Here is a 17111-nt window from a genome sequence, read left to right as displayed (position 1 = left end):
AAGCAGGTAACATAACAAGTAGGTAGACATAGTGCAACCTCCAAAGTTAAACGGAAAGAACTGAGCATACAATTAGCATAATCTGACTAATACGGTTAGACTAAAATAATAAACCAAAAACTAGGCGGGGGGGGGGGGGGAAGCCCAGACTTGCTATCTCTTATGGACCACACAAGGTTCTACATTTCAACACTGACACTTTACTACATAGATTAACGACACATTAATATTCTGTTCAGTCATAACCCAGTGCTACTACCCACAATAGTTAGCAGTTTCTTCTTGTGACTACAGGGCAGCAGAGCATTTCAAAATTAAATTGGAAAGCAAATATCTAAGTGGCCTTTCATCACGGCAGAAGGAGGGCTGAATACCCAGAACGTTTCCATACTCTGTCGCTCAGTACAGTCATCCTGTATTGTGCGCTTCTAGATGTACTTCCATTTTACTCCCAGATTCAGAGCTCTGGGGCTCCCACGAGCGCTGGCTCCGGCCTCGCTGGGTGCCCGCGGGGGTGTGGACCCCACAGCGGGACAGGACTGCCCGCCAGACCCCTCGGGGGTGTTCCAGCACCACGGGATGCACACCTGGACCTGACCAGCAGCCACCCTGTCCGCCCCGCTCCTGGGAGGGTGCCAGGTGGCAAAAGCCTCACTGTGGCTAAAAGGGGCTCAAAGGAGACCCTACAAACTACAGACTGGCTGCTTCCCGTTCTCCCGTCCATTGCTTGTGATGGAGGCAGAACAAAAACCAGAGCAGGCACAGGGAAAGATGCCGCGGGGCTGGCACAGCCCTTGGTGGGCGTTCTCTGACCAAGGCTGCACAACCACAGCAAAGAAACTTCGCTGCTGCAAGGCAGAGCTACTTCAGCCTCAAGCAGAGGCCAGCCTATTTGTCTGGTAGCAACCGAGATAAAAGGTAGGGGGAAACCATCGGCTTTCGCAGTGAGAGGCTGTTATCAGGAGAGCCGCACAGAAACACGTGTTGTGTGCTCCTGTGATCTGGAAAGGGGAATCAATAATAAAGCAATAACGTATGCTGAGGATAGAAAAAGTAGAACTGACTGCAGAGCCTTGCGAAGAAACCTCGGCACACTGAGGGATCAAAAGCCTGAGGAGAGTAAAATCATACCAGAGAAAAAACACCATCAGCTGCATACGTGCAGCAACCTCTCCAGTACCGGCTGTTGCCACTGGGACCAGGGACGGCCCTCCCTTTCTGCGGAGCTCCCAAGAACATCAGCTCAGCTGATGGAGGGAGGCACCAGCAGGAAAACCAGGAGGAGACCCCATGCCCTGCTCTGCCGTTTGGGACCGGTTACCGTCACCCACCTCAAAAGGGCACAGCGAAGCAGAAAGTGTTGTGGGACAGACGGCAAGGGGGGCTGGACGTAACAAACAGGGATCTTTCATGTCAAAGGCAATTTTGGGGAGATACGAGTGTTTTACAAAGAAATCATAGATTGCATTGAGAAGACAGACGGGATCAGGCACTCACCATTTCCCATGAACCTGAAAGCTCCCAGGCAGCGCAGACGCTACCGACAGCAAACTTACAACAAGCAAGAAGCAGCACTCCTCCTCACACTGCCCTGCCACCGTCCCCAACAGCGTCAGGCGCCAGTGTCATCACCACTGCTTAGGACAAATCATTCACGTATTTAAAAAGTCCTTGGACAATTTTGTGTGCTAAAGATTTACAGGAACTGCCACGCAGACTGATACAAATCCACCTCCTGACGGGGAGCCCTCAGGCTGCCAGCCCCCGAGAGCTGGGGGGTGGTCAGGAAGCGCCTGTTGTGCCATGTCCCACCTCCCTCCCCAAGCCCCCGCTGGAGCAGCGGCGGTGGTCAGGGCTGCCGAGCCCACCCTCCTGCTCCCACATGCAGCCACGAGCGTGGCTGGGCCGCGAGGGGAGGAGGATGAACTCACGAGTATCGGCTGGAAGGATGCAAGTCTGTTCATGCCACAGGAGACACGTGCTGTCCCCGAGCCCTGCGCCCCCTCGCACGGGCAAAGAGGGATCCGTCCCCCACAGCCAGCCACGTCTGTGGCAGTGGCAGCGTGCTGCTGTCAGGTTTATTCTCTGGTAACACATCTCTTCAGAAGAGGAAACCAGAATCTTAAGCAATGACAGGTCTTAAAAAAAACAGTATGTTTTTTGGACTACTATGAAAAATATGGAGGAGTTCTCTCTCTGGAGAGGTCTCTAAAAAAAATAATAAAATAGGAGTAACAGTAGATTAAAAGCTCACTATATAAATGTACTGCAAAAAAGATGGATTCCAAACTAGGCAAAAACTAGAAAGCTGTAGAGAATAGAGGAAAAGTAATTATTCCAGAACTGAAGAAAATGTCTTAGAATGAGAGAGATCAAATAGTTTCAATGTTTTCATTTCTTAAAAATATGTATGGGAAGTTATTTTGTTAATATGTGCAAGTCTCTTGATTTTGGAAGGAGGATATTGGGTACGCAAAATCCCTGTTCTAGAAAAGCTCAACAACCGTGACAAGAAAACCTCCGACAGAAGTTGAGGCCAGGCATTTACATTCATATTAACTGAGCAGGGAAAGGGCAACATAACCCAGCAAAATTATTTTTGTTGGAATAAACTCTCAAAGGACATTTGCTAATTTCTCATTAGCTTTGAATGGACGATGTATCCTTTGAAAAGTTATGCTTTATGAAACAAGAGATACGCAGCAAAGCACTATGTATGCAAGAATTCTGTGAAATACAGCACGCACGTAAAGCTGAAGGAGAATCTGCTGGTCTCAGCCTACAAGGCGCTGAAGGAGAACCCAGCATAGGGCTGAGGGTGCAAGTTCCAGGGAAAGGCGGCAGCTATAACACAGCGCCGACAGCGTTTACTGACTCCAGTTCTGCACTGGCTTGCATTAAAACAAATATGCCCTAGCACTGAAAGCAGAATATAGTCAACATCTGAAAACAGTCTGACAAGGTATTTTACATCCAGGAAATCTTGACGACTGTCTTTTCTATTGCCACATTAGATATGGCTTTTTTTCACAAAAAGTATGTACTAATGAAGAACGAAATTTTACTTTTAAGGTGAAAATCTGAATGTTTTGAAATTACTGTATTAAGAGCAGCAAGTATTTCAAAACAACACTTGGAAACCCAAAATGTCCCTTTTACTTAACTGCTGCTGTTTGTACCCTGTTGTGTGTCAGACTGAAAACGCGTACTGCTGGAGAAGCGAGAGGGATCCGAGTTCTGCCAACGCTGCTCTGATTGCCTAGAATCAGCTTCCCGGTAAGAAAACATTAACTTTTTAGTGTACTTTGTTTATTTTTGCCACAGTCAAACTGAAGATGAACAAAGAACAGAAAAGATGAAGTGCTGACTGCACACCAACAGTTGGACAACATGATGGTTGTAGGTCCCTTCCAAATGAACCATTCTCTTCTATGAAGAAAAAAACCCCCACAAACCAAACCAAACTTAACTTGCAAAGACCATTTATTCTGGAAAAATCCATTCCCAAAGCTACACGCAGCAGTGATACATAGCTGCTGCTGAATCAGAACAGGACAGGACAGGACCAGGCTAAAGCAACAGAACCCGCCAACCACCATCAGAGCGACTTGCACGTGCCCAGATTCACCTACACGTGCCCAAAGCTACTGTGGGGCCATGGGGGGTGGGGGGGTATCCCTCCCCCCTCAACAGTTATTCACAACATCTAAATTTAAGCATCCAACTTGGGCTTCAATTAGGACTTTGTTCTCTGCGTGACGGCTAGAGACAATCCAGGAGAATTCAAAGTCTAACAGCACTTGAGGTACAAGAGAGGAAATTGCAGTTTTGAACTGGGATGGAGTTATTATCTAAGTACCTCTTCCCTATCATCTGCTCACCGCTCAACACTTTCATGTCACGGTTCCGTTAATTACCAGGTTATCAGAACCTTCACAGCTAGGCAGAAGCTGAATTTCTAGCCTACAAAGTAGGTCTGGAAAAAAGCCCTGATCCTATCCCTCCCAGCACTTGATATGGAGAAGAATATGGCAACAGACTACAGCTCTGAGGGGCTGCAGTGTGATGTCCAACACCCCTTTTTCTAGGGATTTTTGCTGAAAGCTCCAACATCTCAATGCTGTAACCCAGAATTCCAGGCAGACTTTGGCAGATGCTTCGACACCAGCCTGGGGGTGACTCGCCAGGCACGTCCAGCAGCAGGGTGGATGCCGTGCTGCTGCACAGCGCGCCCCAGAGCAACTGTCCCGTTCTCGTGCCAGCAGTGCCCTTCAGAAGTGACACGACATCCTGACCAGATTAAAGCCTAGAATAATAATTTGCAAGCAACTGGTAAGGATCTAGAACCCACTCCAGAAAAAAAAGAATTAAATCACACCCCCTCACCCCACACACAGTCCTTTATCTGTGCAAATTGACAGACACCCTGGCAGGTCACAGAGTCGGGCTACTAAGTGCTTGCAGTTCTCATCCACGTTGTTTCATTAAAGCTTTTTTACTAAAAACTAAGAAAACAGAGCTTCAGTGACCCACAGAAATGAGAAGACAGCATTACACTGTTAATTTGTTTTACAGTAGTGAATTAAACTGTTTAGCAAAATACAACTGCTCCACTATTGCGGTACTTCTTTCTGAGGACACAGTATTTTTGGTGCTTGACAACACATAGGCTTTTCAATATTACCAGCTAATAAGGACCAAGCAAACCAAGTTATTAAGCTGGAACAAAGATGTTTTTTTTCAGAATGTGGCTTTCTAGACCTGTCAGTAACACACACTTACCCAGACGTGCAGCGGCTGATGCACAGCTTTGCGTGCAGGCAGCAGCCATCGCCATGCCAGTTGTGTACCTCTGACCTGTATCCTGAGTTTACTTTCTATAAGAGTCTATTCTACTTGAATAAGCCGAGTGTGCTAGAAACTCAGACTTAAGATTAACATTTCAGGGCATTTTCAGCAACTGTTTATAACTTGATGGAAAGATATTAAACAGTATGGAAAAGACAAGGAGATAAAGCTGTTTTAGTACGGTACTACTCACACAGAGTCCAAATTTATGTTATTTTCGTGTATTTATCCTTACATAGCAGATTCCAATAGCAGTCTATTTTGCTTCTCATTTTTAAACCGAAAGTCTGTATTTCAGCTGGCTATAAGCAGCAGCTGCCGTGCGTGTGCTCTGCTCTCCACCACACAAACTAGCGGCACTCCCGCAGCTACGGCAAGGACCCACACTTGCCGCCACACCCCCCTGTTCCACTGTGCACACAGGCATCAGGGACAGCTCACAGTTCTCATGGTTTGCTTCTGGGAGGATTGACATGCATTTAAGTGGGAAACAAACTCTCGCAAACTTAATACATGTCTGAAGGCTCCCTTAAGAAATACAAACCAAGACAATTCAGTGCCAAGCGCTAGCAGAGGGAGGCTCACATGCCACCACCACATACACCATGTTTCCCTACTGCAATCCAAACCCTCGTTCCTGTTTATTCAGAAACATGACAGCATGGTGAGTAGTCTCTGCTTCCCTGAAATAATACTGTGAAGAGTATGCAAAGATTTTAATACAACACAGATGGAGGTGACGTAGAACAAAGGTGGTAGGAGCCAGGAGGGGAAAGCAATTTCGAGAAGCCCACACAAGGTAAGCAGATAAGACACAGTAGCAAACATCAGTAGCAAAATACTTTTCCCCTTAATGCTATCAATATTCCTGAGCGCTGGGACACAATGGAAGCTCCTCAGACCTACACTGCCCAGCACGGCATCTTCAAACTTGCATGAGAGAGAACAGGGAGTAAAACATTTAGGAGAGCATGCTCAGCCACGCACCTTGATCAGACAGGTTTGCAGCAGAGTATGACCAGATGTAAAGTAAATCAAGCAGACGCACAGCTGAACACTGGACACTCTCTACAGCAACAACTGCTCAAGAGCTGAAGACCCCCTGTACAGAGCTGTAGGGGTGAAGAGGGTACCTGCCCACCCAGAGCACATGCACGCATACTGTACCTGATCCTGACTCTTCTGAAAAGACAATTAATGGGGTAAGGAAAACAGGAAACCATATTATTGCAACTTCAGAGAGCAAAGCAATGCAAGATCGCTTTATATAAATAACAATCAAAGCCAATGCGATTTGTTAGCATAATGAATGGTCTCCAGAGGGAAGCGGCCCGGCACTGCTGATCTGTCAGCTCAATTCAAACATAGCAGGGAAAAACATGCGTAGCACGGGTTGCCCGTTTCTGCAGTTCACTTCCAAACTTGAATAAGAAAAAACTAGACAAAGAGCGAGCTCAGGCGGATTGGGTTTTACACCGCTCAAAAGTAACCAAGGTTTGCCAGATGTACAACAGCACACGGGAGTGCTTCCAGCATCAGTGGCTGAACCTCCCCACTCCTCCTCTCCCAGGAGAGGGGATTACACCAGCGCTGACGGGGGCGCGGGCGCTGTCCTTCCTGTCAGCTTGGGGCTGCGACCACCCCTCCCTGCCAGAGCGTAACCAGGAGCACACCAAGGAACTCCCGTGGTGAAACCACCGAGGGAGAAGTAAATCGGAGTAGACCTGACAGCGAAACCTTACAGCGCTCTGCCCGGCGCTGCCCCGCCAAGCGCTGCTCTGCAGGGCGCTGCTCGAGCGCGTCCGTCTGCTCTTAACGGGAAGATCGAGGGGAACGCACGTTTCCTCCCACCGGCCGTGCCCGGGAAGCACCTGCCCCCGCACGGCGCACCCCGCATCCCGCACCCCGCACCGCGCGGGGGGCTGGGCGCACGCACCGCCCTGGGCGGCCGCAGCCGCGGGACGGGGAAGCCCCGGGCGCGCGCCCGAGCCGCGCTAAGCCGCGGCTGACCCACTTGCGCGCGCGGGGCACCGCCATTAACGGCACCGAGCTCCGCAGCCTCCCGGGGAACGACGCTGGCGCCGCCGGGGGGAGGGGGGCGCGACGGCAGCCGTCGGGGCGCCTGAGCGCACGGCGGGGCGGGGGTCCCGGAGCGCGGCGCATCCCCCCCGCAGCCCCGCGGCGGTGGCGCGGTGCGGGTCCTACCTGCGCACAGCGAGACGGCGGCGCCCAGCAGCGGCAGGGCCAGGCGCAGCGCGGGGCCGCCCGCCCGCCACATGGCCGCGCACCGGCGGCGCGGCCGGGCCCGGTCTTCCCGCTGCTGCCGCCGCCGCGCGGGTGCCCGCCGTGCCGGCAGCTATAGCGGGGCGGGGGGGAGGGGCCCCGCCGGCTCCGCCCGCACCTGCCCCGCCCGGACCCCCCCCGGCTGCGGGCGCCGCCGGCCGCGGCCTCTGCCCCCCGCCCCGGCAGCGCCCTTGGCGACCGGCCGGGGGTGGGGGCAGCACCCGGCTGGGCCGCCCCCCACCCCCCGCAGCCGGCCCGGGCAGGGCGGCGTGTCCCCTTCCCACCCACCCCCAGCCGCTCGCACCGCCCCGGGGCCGCCCGCCTGCGGCCGGCGCGCCGGGACCCCCGGGTACCGCCCCGCTGCCCACCGGCGCAGCCCGCTGCGAGTCCTGCGGGCGGACAGAGAACTGGCCCAGAAAAAATGACTTTTCCTCCGGGTCTGGGGTTTTTTGGTTTGTTTTTTTTTTCTTTATTTTGGCAAATACCTGTGGGTAAGTTCTGGCACCTTTCCCATGGTTGCTTCATCAGGCTGTGCCAAATTCTCCACAAACAGCAAAATTCTGAACTGTTTTCAGGTTTTTCATTCAATAGATCTTACGATCTATTCCATTTCCAGATCCTAAAACCCCATCACCCCCTCGCAGCCTGGCTCATACAGCATCCAAAAAGCTCCCTCGTATGCTACAAACCATCATGACTTTTTTTTGAAGCCACCCTGCCGCAATAACCCAGAAGCCTCAGTAGTACTTACTGGTATCATCATAAAAATCAAAAAAATTCAAATCAAGGTATAACCAAGTCTGTTCTAAAAGCATCAGTGGAGCAGACTGTGTAGTCTGAATTGTCTTCAGGAAGATGTTGCACATGCTCCGTTTCTCTGTGTTGTTTTAAAGCAAAAACACTAGCGAGATCCCTGTTTCTGACACACTCTTAGATGCATCTCTAGGCTTTTATTCTGCCTTGTAATACTTTATTATTATTATTACATCCCTGTCAAGCCTTTTAACTTCTCTAGACAGTAATTCCTAGCAGTGATCTTTTTCTCTTTTTCTGGGTTGTTTTTGTTTGTTTGTTTGTTTGTTTGTTTTTGAATACCGCAGTTAGTGTCATTTGTCAAATCGGCGTTTTGCAGCGTACCTTGTTCTACCTGGTATTTCCAAACGTGCTGGCAGAGGTTCCATAATTGTATCAAAATACTGGGCAGAGGGGAGAAAAAAGAAAAATAAATCATCATCATCTGTTGAATTTCATTCACGTCATTTTCCTTAAGTATTTATTCAGGGTAACACCACCATCCACATTTACAAGGGCTTTGCTAGCTCCTAATCCCAGACCTTTCTCCACTGCAGGATCACAGCCGAGCCTCCCCGACCCGCTCGCTGGGCTGCTTCCACACAACGTCAGAGCCAGCTCCGTTCCCAACGCCTCATCTGAGGCAGTCACACTTATGGAGTTCCAGCAAGGTCCTGGGATTTGGGAATGCAATGCACTCCAGTGCTTTGCTGCTAGCATTAGAAAATTAATTTAGGACTCTGTTCAAATTAGGAGCCTGATGCTGTGGCACAGAGCCCCAGATAATGGGAATGCAGGCTGGCCAGCAGTAAGTGCTATGCACACGGATGCACTGGTTCTCCCACTCCATCCCTCCAAGCTCAGACGCCGCAGTGAGGCATCCCTACCAACTGGGGACCCAGAGCCTTGGATCCTTCTCCACAACCTGCTTTTGAAACAAAAAGCAGACCTAACTGATTTCCAAACATGCCAGAGGAGGAGTGCCCAGCTGTGTGGAATAAGACCAGTGATGGAAGTTTTCACCTTCGAGTGGGGAAGCCGGGCTCAGTTCCCCCTGCAGCAGAAGCTGCCCAAGGGATGCGCCCAGGGACCGGGCGCCGACCGGCCGAGGCAGGCGCATGGTCTCCTCTTCCCTTTCCCTCCTCCGAGCGCATGGGCCGTGGCTTGGTGTGCTGGCCCAGAGCACCAGGGCTGCCTGCTTAAAGCGATCCGGCCCACCGGCCCCTGAGCCCAGCTCAGCGGGGCTTGTTCGCTCCGCTGTTGTGGGTTTGCTCCGTGGATTTCATGATGTGTTTATCTCAACTAACACGCTCACATTAATACTACTCAACCTGTGTTTCTGCATTACTCTTCCACAAGCAAAAATCATTTGACTAAATGCTTTTAGAAGAAAACAAATTAACCTACACCAGTTACAGGTTACATTTCTGAGTATATCCTGTACGAGTACAGCAAAGATGAAATCCAAGTGGTCTAGGATTTTAGACCATTAAATTAGCCATTAAATAAGACCAAAAAAAAAGCTGCTCTTCTACAACTTCTTTTCTTTTTAAATTGTTATCCAAACACATCCAGGGAAGGTATTCAGAACTCCGTGTCACCCCATCATCAGTTAAATACAATGGGAATTACAACATTTTATTACAATTAAGTCCAACATGTTGATGATTTCATAGCAAACTCTATAGGTGTATGTAATATCATACTGAATAATGTAATATCATACTCAAACATATCATGGCAGCATGTTATATACCTTACTGCTTTACAAATAATGGAGAGGGATTAGAAAATACATGCTAAGATCTAATTAAAAAAAAAAAAAAGCCATCCAGGTTCAGGCATCAAAGCAGTAAAACAGAGGAAAAATTTGCAACTCTTTCCCTTCCGAAAGCATAGAGTTAGTAACTGTTCTCTGGCTACAGCTTGCCAAACACCTGCTAAGCCATACGTTACCTTCATGCAGGTAAGGTATCCCAGCTTGCTCATGACCATGGCATGAGAGAATGTCAACATCCTCACCAACACCTAGCTACTGCTCATCTTTCTGACAGAATCAGATAAACATTAACAACACAGTCCTTGGCAAATCCTTGCTTTCTCTCTCTTCGAAGATTATCAACTAAAACGAGTTTATAATTAACACTTTTTAAGTGTTTAAGTTGAAAAGGAACACTAATTATCAACTCCTGATTACTACTACCCTCTCCCTTTGTTTCTATCTTGTTATTAACAGCCTGGGTTGCTCACATTGGTAACTTCTCTGAAGCATCGCAGCAATGGAAGTGCTCCATGTTCTCATCAGCAACGCCAAAATCAGACTCCATTTGTCCTAATTAGTTTGTCCTTAGTGTACCATGGGGTTTATTAGAGTAAAATTTGTGAATGTTAATGTTTTTTCAGTTTGATCTTCAGAAAGGCAAAGTGCCTGACCTTGTGTTGAAGTTAATGGGAGCTCAGGTTATAAACAGCTAAACCCACTTATCCTGTATGTACCACCTACAAGAAATCACAAAATTAGTATTGGACATACTTCTACCAGAGATTTGGTATCGTTAACCCTCGTTCTTCCATCACACAAATATAGAGGGGCTACTACATCATCTAAAGAGGACAATGCAGAACCATAGTTTTTATTAACAGTCCATGAAGATGTCAGTCTGTAATTGTCTGTTCCTGCTTCCCCCCCCTCCCCATTGCAACAGGTTTTTAGCTCTATCTGCATTATTCCTTGAATAACACAGATACTGAGGGTTTTTTCAAGCATTATTTTGTTCTACATCCTGGCTTTCAGGTTGGGCTGTTTTGTTTTTTAGTATCTCCTTTCTTTCTCACACCTGCTATCACAATTGCATTTTTTTGGAGAATCTGTAAAATATCAACACCGAAATGATGAAACTCCCACAGTCAGTCTCCCATTTTAACTATTTATTGTAGCAACCTTAATCCCTTCCTTCCTATTTCTCCCTCTCCACCATCCCTAGTAAAATATGGGCATGAGTTTACCTTTACTCACTGATACAGGAGGCATCTTGTCGTTTAACAGATCTAGTCCAAGAAATGCTACCTACAATTGATGTGTTATTAAATAGAAAACTCTAATCAAATCTACTCCTTCCAGAAAGTGAGGGCTGGTCTCAAACACATTGTCAAGCAAACACATATATAACGAGCACCCTAGAAACTCATAATGAATTATTTCTTTCATATCTATTATTATTATATATCAATTATTTGCAACCAGTGGGCGTTCTTTGTTGCGGCACCCTTAGTCACGGAGATAGGAATATGAAGTGCCTTATTACTACTATGTTATTCAGCTGCCAAATTCTACATGACTTCTCCTTTATAAATCTGACAGCAACTTCTGTCAATAACTTTATTTATTGTTTGGACCAAATCTAACCAAAAACGTCAGCCTGAGATGCTGCACAAAGATTGCAAGACTGTTCTCCAACTCGATCAATGGGACACTATGGTCACAAGGTTTATTAATGATGAGGAACCACATGACTAACTCGATATCAGACTATTATAAACCCAAGAAGTCAGTTTAAAAGCCAGAACCTTCATCCTCATCGAGTACCTTATTCAGGTGTAGGAGAAGGGTTTCTAAGGTTTGCTCAGGGGTCTGGGGGTGCAGGTTGGTGTGAGCGATGCTCTACTGTTGTCTAGTGCCAGTTTTTAAATCCAGTCCACTTTTATCCTTGTTTGCAATTTTTACACTGCAAGGAATCTCTAAATTCATACCCTTGTACTCTTGCCATACAAAGACAGCAGCTACATGGAAATCATGTGGGATTATCTGCATGCAGCAAAGAAAATCACACCAGCGGGTGGTCCATCAGCGCAGGCATGGTAGCTGATGATGATGCAAGTGAGAGCAGCAGAGCTGAAGGAAAAGCTGTAAATGCATGTGAGTGCAGTTTTTCTGACTTCAGAAGTCCTATCCCTGACCAAGATAATCCTATCCTCCGGGCTATTTCATGGAGGAGTGAACACAGGACACAACACTCAAGCAGCACCAGCTTGCCTGAAATTTAAGAAGATTAATTGAAGCCTTACCCCCTCCAGGCTTCTTACTTTTTATGACAGTTCTCATCCCAACTTTTTTCCTTCTCCCCAGCAATCTTCTATCCCCAGTTCAATATAACATTTTTAGGGTGAGGAGATTCACTGAAAATTATCACTCACCTCAATATGCTCCATTTCATAATGTTTTTATCTTCGCGTCTTTACAAGACCTGGATGGGCATCAGGAGCAGCAGACACAAGTGGATGATAACTAAAACCAAAATAAGTTTTAAAAGGAAGTGCTCACATAAGATATCCTACTTACTCAAAATTAGAACTTTTTGGCCTGCAAACAATACTTAAAAAAAACCAAACAAACCAACCAAAAAAACCCCCACATGAATAGCCCAGACAGGCCCCACCAACGCACCTTAAAGGACAGAAATGCATCCCCCGCCGCTGCCCATTACACGCTGCGCTGCAGTGGCGCAGCCTCTTCCTGAGGCTCCCCGCTCTGCCCCTCACCCCCTGTAAGCATTTCTCCTTGCTCAGAACCTGCTGAACCTAAAGCGAGCGCTATATTTTCCTTCCAAGTGCCTTGGAGCACCCACATGGTGGGGGGTAATTACTACCTACAGTCAAGGATGCAAAAAGTTGAAAATTTTGCCAAAGAAAATGGTTAGCTAGAAATTGTATTTCCTCTTCTATCACAATACCAACTAACAAGGTAACATCTGTAATGTCAGTGCCGTGGAACCCTGCACAAGAGACGGTAAATTACTTTTAATACACAGATGACAAATTACATGAAAAAAACTTATTAAAACAATAGAGATTTTTGGGGGAGGGAAAGCCAACCAGTCTTTCTTTTTCTGGTTGGAGTTATGATAGAATACTGATGATGCATTAAGGCAAGAAAGTTTCAGCGAAATATATACTGCAAATCTAGTTCCCCTAAAGGGTACAGCAAAAATTCCACCCAAACTGAAGAGAATTTATCCATCTTAATGTAACATCCACCAGCCTGAGCAAGCAGGAATACAGGCTGCATCTATCCAACACCCCCTCTCCAAGAGATTATATTACTTTATACGTGTTGTTTCACACAATTTTATATACATATATATACAGTTAGAAAACTGGTTTTGTTCATATCACACATTGGGAGTGAAGAAATACCATGACAAAACTGATACACCTGTTAATTATGGCAGCTCGTCCTAAGGGATTTCAGACTGTTCAGTGAACCACCACGCTGCCGAAGGCTGGCTGCGTCCCGTCAGCGCCCAGGGGTTCAGCAGAGACGGCTTCATTTTAGAAGAGATTTGCTGAGCTCAGGAAGAGATGCCAGCCACCCAATAACTGCACGATAACTGGTGCCTTTGGCCCAAGTAAGATACCTTGTCTGGGACAGGAGGTCTGATCCTCTGGCAGGCATGACGTCAAGGAGAACAGAGGGAAAGTTCTCTGAAGCTGGCGCCAGGCACAAGCCTGCCCCACTCTTCTGGACAACATTTGTTCTACTGTTTTGGACACATTTCATCAATAGAAGATAAGTTTAAACACCAATTAAGTACTGGTTTGGAGACACAAACTATGTATATATATATAAATATATATATGTATTTATATTTTTTATGTATACACATACACACATAAGTACATATATATACACATACACACAGATATATATATAAAAGAATGCTAGTAGGGTAATGGATTGATAGACTGGATAATTCCAATGATTGAAGACTTGTTTATGAAAAGCAGCATTGCAGATGCCTGCATGCCAAAGCTGGAATTTTTGATTTGGGACCTCAATACATATCTATCAGAAATGTTAAGGCACGTTGATACAAATCAAACCATATCACTTAGGCTATGGATACTGGTGGTATATTTAAGGATCTGACAAGTTCTTTCATTTCCCCCCATGTTGATATTTGTATTTACAAAAGAAAAGTAGTATGTCAGAACACTAATCATACTGCTCTATCATACCTATCAGGTCAAATGCTCTGTCCAGCTTGTTCACACATCATATGGCAATTGCCATGTGATAACTATCATTGTTATCTGTTTTAAACAAGGCCCCCTTCGCATGATTTAATATTGATAATGCTGTGTGTCTTCAAAACCCACTTGAGACCTTTTGTTTCCATCTAGCCCATTAAAAACTAATTGCCTGGGCACTTCATGAGCTATTATGCTGTGTAGTATATGATGCCTGTGAAATCTGGAACAATGTATTTCAAATCATCTGTTAGATTTTAACCTTCTGCTTCAATAGGTTTCATGTAAACAAATGGCATTATGAGTATAGCTATTATTGATACAGAATTACAAGCCGCTTCCGTTTGTAAATTGGTTTGAAACTGAGTTTAAAACAAACAAAAAAGCCCCAACAAACCCACACTGAACCCAATCGTATTCTCTCAACCTTTTTCTCCACTTTGTGTTCTGTGTATCTCCAGCCCCCAGCCTCAGCCACTGTTTGGGAAGTACCTAAGGTTACTACAGTATGTAATACAGTCCACTGCTAATATATACATGTACGTGCCTTTTCATAAAGCTCGTGTGATGCACGTTGTCCTGTTTTATTCCTTCAAGGGTTACCAATACTGCTTAACTCTACAGCCATGAATTTGGTGAACTGTTTGAGATGCAACAGGAGTAGAAAATAGAACAACCTGTATTTAAATTGAACTTCCGTAATTTAAAAGTAGAAATCTCTATGTATATTTTTATCAGAGTAGGGGTAAGAATGAAAAGCAGCGAGCGCCCTCCCTCCTCCTGCCACCTCCCAGCACCGCTGCTCCGGGGTTTGCTCGTGCAGGTGCTCAAAGCGGCTCCTGCTGAAAACCCCTGAGCTGAGGCAGCAGGCGCTGTTAATGGGCCAAAGTCGCTATTAACGTGCGGGGGGGGGGGGGGGGCACTGATTGAAACAGCACTTCAGGACCTACTGAAGAGCACACTTCAGGGCACAGAGTAGGAGGCGAGCCAGGTATTCTCATCTTCCTGTGTTTCTAGAGCACTATGTGACTTGCAGGTTTGGGTCCCCAGTGATCCAGGATCGCTGATCTTTCACCCTTTGTCTCTAATCTTCATCAGGTCTTTGACACACCAAATGCCAGTGAAAAACAAAAGAACAACAAAACAAAGGATGGAGGAAACAAAAAACCCACCACACTCTGAGGCTATTGTGAGGCTAATGTGCTCCCAAATTCGATGTTTGCATGGCATGGTTCATAGTAGGGCAGAAATAGTGTATCCTGGGGATTTAAGAGCCCTTGGAAATGGGTAACACTATAAAAACATTTGCCAACTGGAAGTACTTCTAGGGTTGGCTGGAAAACAAGAATTTTGTTTTGTAATTTGTTTTGCTCCACATCAGGACAAAACTAAGACCTATTGAAATTTTCTGCAAACAAAACAGAACAAAATCCACAGACATCCTGGAAGAGCCGGCAGGTCAGTACTTACCACTTACCTTGGTCCTCCGCATCCCAGGTCAGTGCCCAGCTGCAGACCCATCTTGCAGTCTGCCTCCCTCCCACTCTGTTCACCCAGAAATGCTATGAAACCTTCCAAAAACTCCCATCAGAATGATACATCCCTGAAGAAACGTTATATTGTTGACCGTGGCAATTAGAAAAAGAGTCAACAAATTCTCCAAACTGTTCCAAGAACCATTTTACAATTCTTTAAGTCACTCCCCTCCCAATGCTGCTTTCTACAGCTCTGAAATCTATTAGGGAGTAGCCCATAATCCTATTTACAAGTTCGTATTAGTCTCAGTGGGTGCCTTTTTGATGAGGAGAGTAATAATGGAACTTCTCAGAACACTTTAGCAATATTCAGACACAAGAAGTGTCCAAAGAGTGAGCATTAGCATAATTAAAAAGCTGCCTTTTTGATGGGACTGCCGCCTCCGCTCCTTACCTCAGTCCTCGGGATGCCCAGCAGTGTCCTCCTAGCGCCAGCCCAGCGGTGACCATGCCACCTCCTCCTCACCCACTCTTGCTTTCCTCTTCCTCCTCCTCGTGATGCTGCCGGTGCTGAGGCAGCGGTCACTGGAGGGGAGGTGGCGGCAAAGCCCAGCACGACAAAGCTGCCAACTCGGGCACTTGGTCCCGGCTCCCGCAGAGGTGAGCGAGCAGCACGAGCCCAGCCCAGCTCTGAGCCTCTGCTCTGCATTGTGCCCAACCTAGGGCAGCAAGGGCTTGGCCTTACATCCACAAACCACCAGCGAAAAGCCCAGGCACAGGGCCACTGCCTGGAGGAGGACAGTTGCTAGAGGTGCTCCTGAAACGGCGTCCTCATCAGCCATTGCCGTATGGGTGCGGACAAGAACACAAGTTTGCCATCCCGCAGCTCCATGACACTAACCCTGGGCTGGGGATCAGGCCGGGGTGTGCTGGGCACCAGGGCTTAGGCAGTGAGCCTCCTGTGGGGAGCTCCTGGCAACCCATTTTGGAACCATCTCCCTGGGGAAGCGGGAGGAGAAGAGATCCACCAGAAATAGCAAAAGGAAAACTGGACCATCTGCTGGGAACTGCTGCAGACAGCCAAAGGAACAAAGGGCAGGAGTAAAGGCCAGAGCCCTTTCCCTAAAGGCTTCCATTTTAATTCCAGATCCTTGTAAAACAGCAGAAGACACAATATCGAATTCTGTGAAGTTTCTCAAGTAATTTTTTAAAAAGGTGCTTGCAGAGAAAATACAATTTAAGATCATCTCATTTCAGTGAGCAATTAGAAACGGTAAAATACCTTTCTTTTTTTACTGTTATCAGCATTCTTTCTCCTAACGAAGATGGGTAGTCATGTATTTTAAATACACACAGAATCTCATTACAAGCAACTTGACATAGTGAATTCATCATTTTTCAGCCTGTTTTCAGTGTAAGTTGAAATACAAACTTGAACTCTGGCCATGGTGTCGATCGATCATACACTTTAAGCATTACGTTGTCTCAAGCGTATGTCCAGTGCTTGAGCTCCTGTCAGAACACACCGCTGCTTGCGTTCGACGCTTCTTAAACAGCTGTTTAAGCTAAAAACCAGCTGTCGTGTATGACAAATATTAAGCTGTTTTTAACTCCATGCATTAAAGACTACAAGATCCACATACAGTAAATAACCAAACAAGGATAGATGGGTAGACAAAAGGCATC

At 46.8% G+C, this 17111-nt stretch overlaps 1 protein-coding gene across 3 annotated transcripts in view; it reads right to left on the bottom strand.

Moving 5' to 3' along the window:
- Positions 1-7177, bottom strand: part of ACVR1C (activin A receptor type 1C) — a 41320-nt gene extending 34143 nt beyond the window's left edge. For all 3 annotated transcript variants that reach the window (XM_037398589.1, XM_037398591.1, XM_037398590.1), the window contains exon 1: positions 7054-7177. In XM_037398589.1, the coding sequence (XP_037254486.1) occupies positions 7054-7126 (73 nt within the window). In that variant the 5' untranslated portion in view covers positions 7127-7177. The remainder of the gene's footprint in view (positions 1-7053) is intronic.
- Between the last annotated feature and the right edge of the window lie 9934 nt (positions 7178-17111).

This window comes from Falco rusticolus, chromosome 8, assembly GCF_015220075.1.
Source record: "Falco rusticolus isolate bFalRus1 chromosome 8, bFalRus1.pri, whole genome shotgun sequence".
Taxonomy (NCBI): Eukaryota; Metazoa; Chordata; class Aves; order Falconiformes; family Falconidae; genus Falco; species Falco rusticolus.
This window is presented reverse-complemented; position numbering and strand designations above follow the sequence as displayed.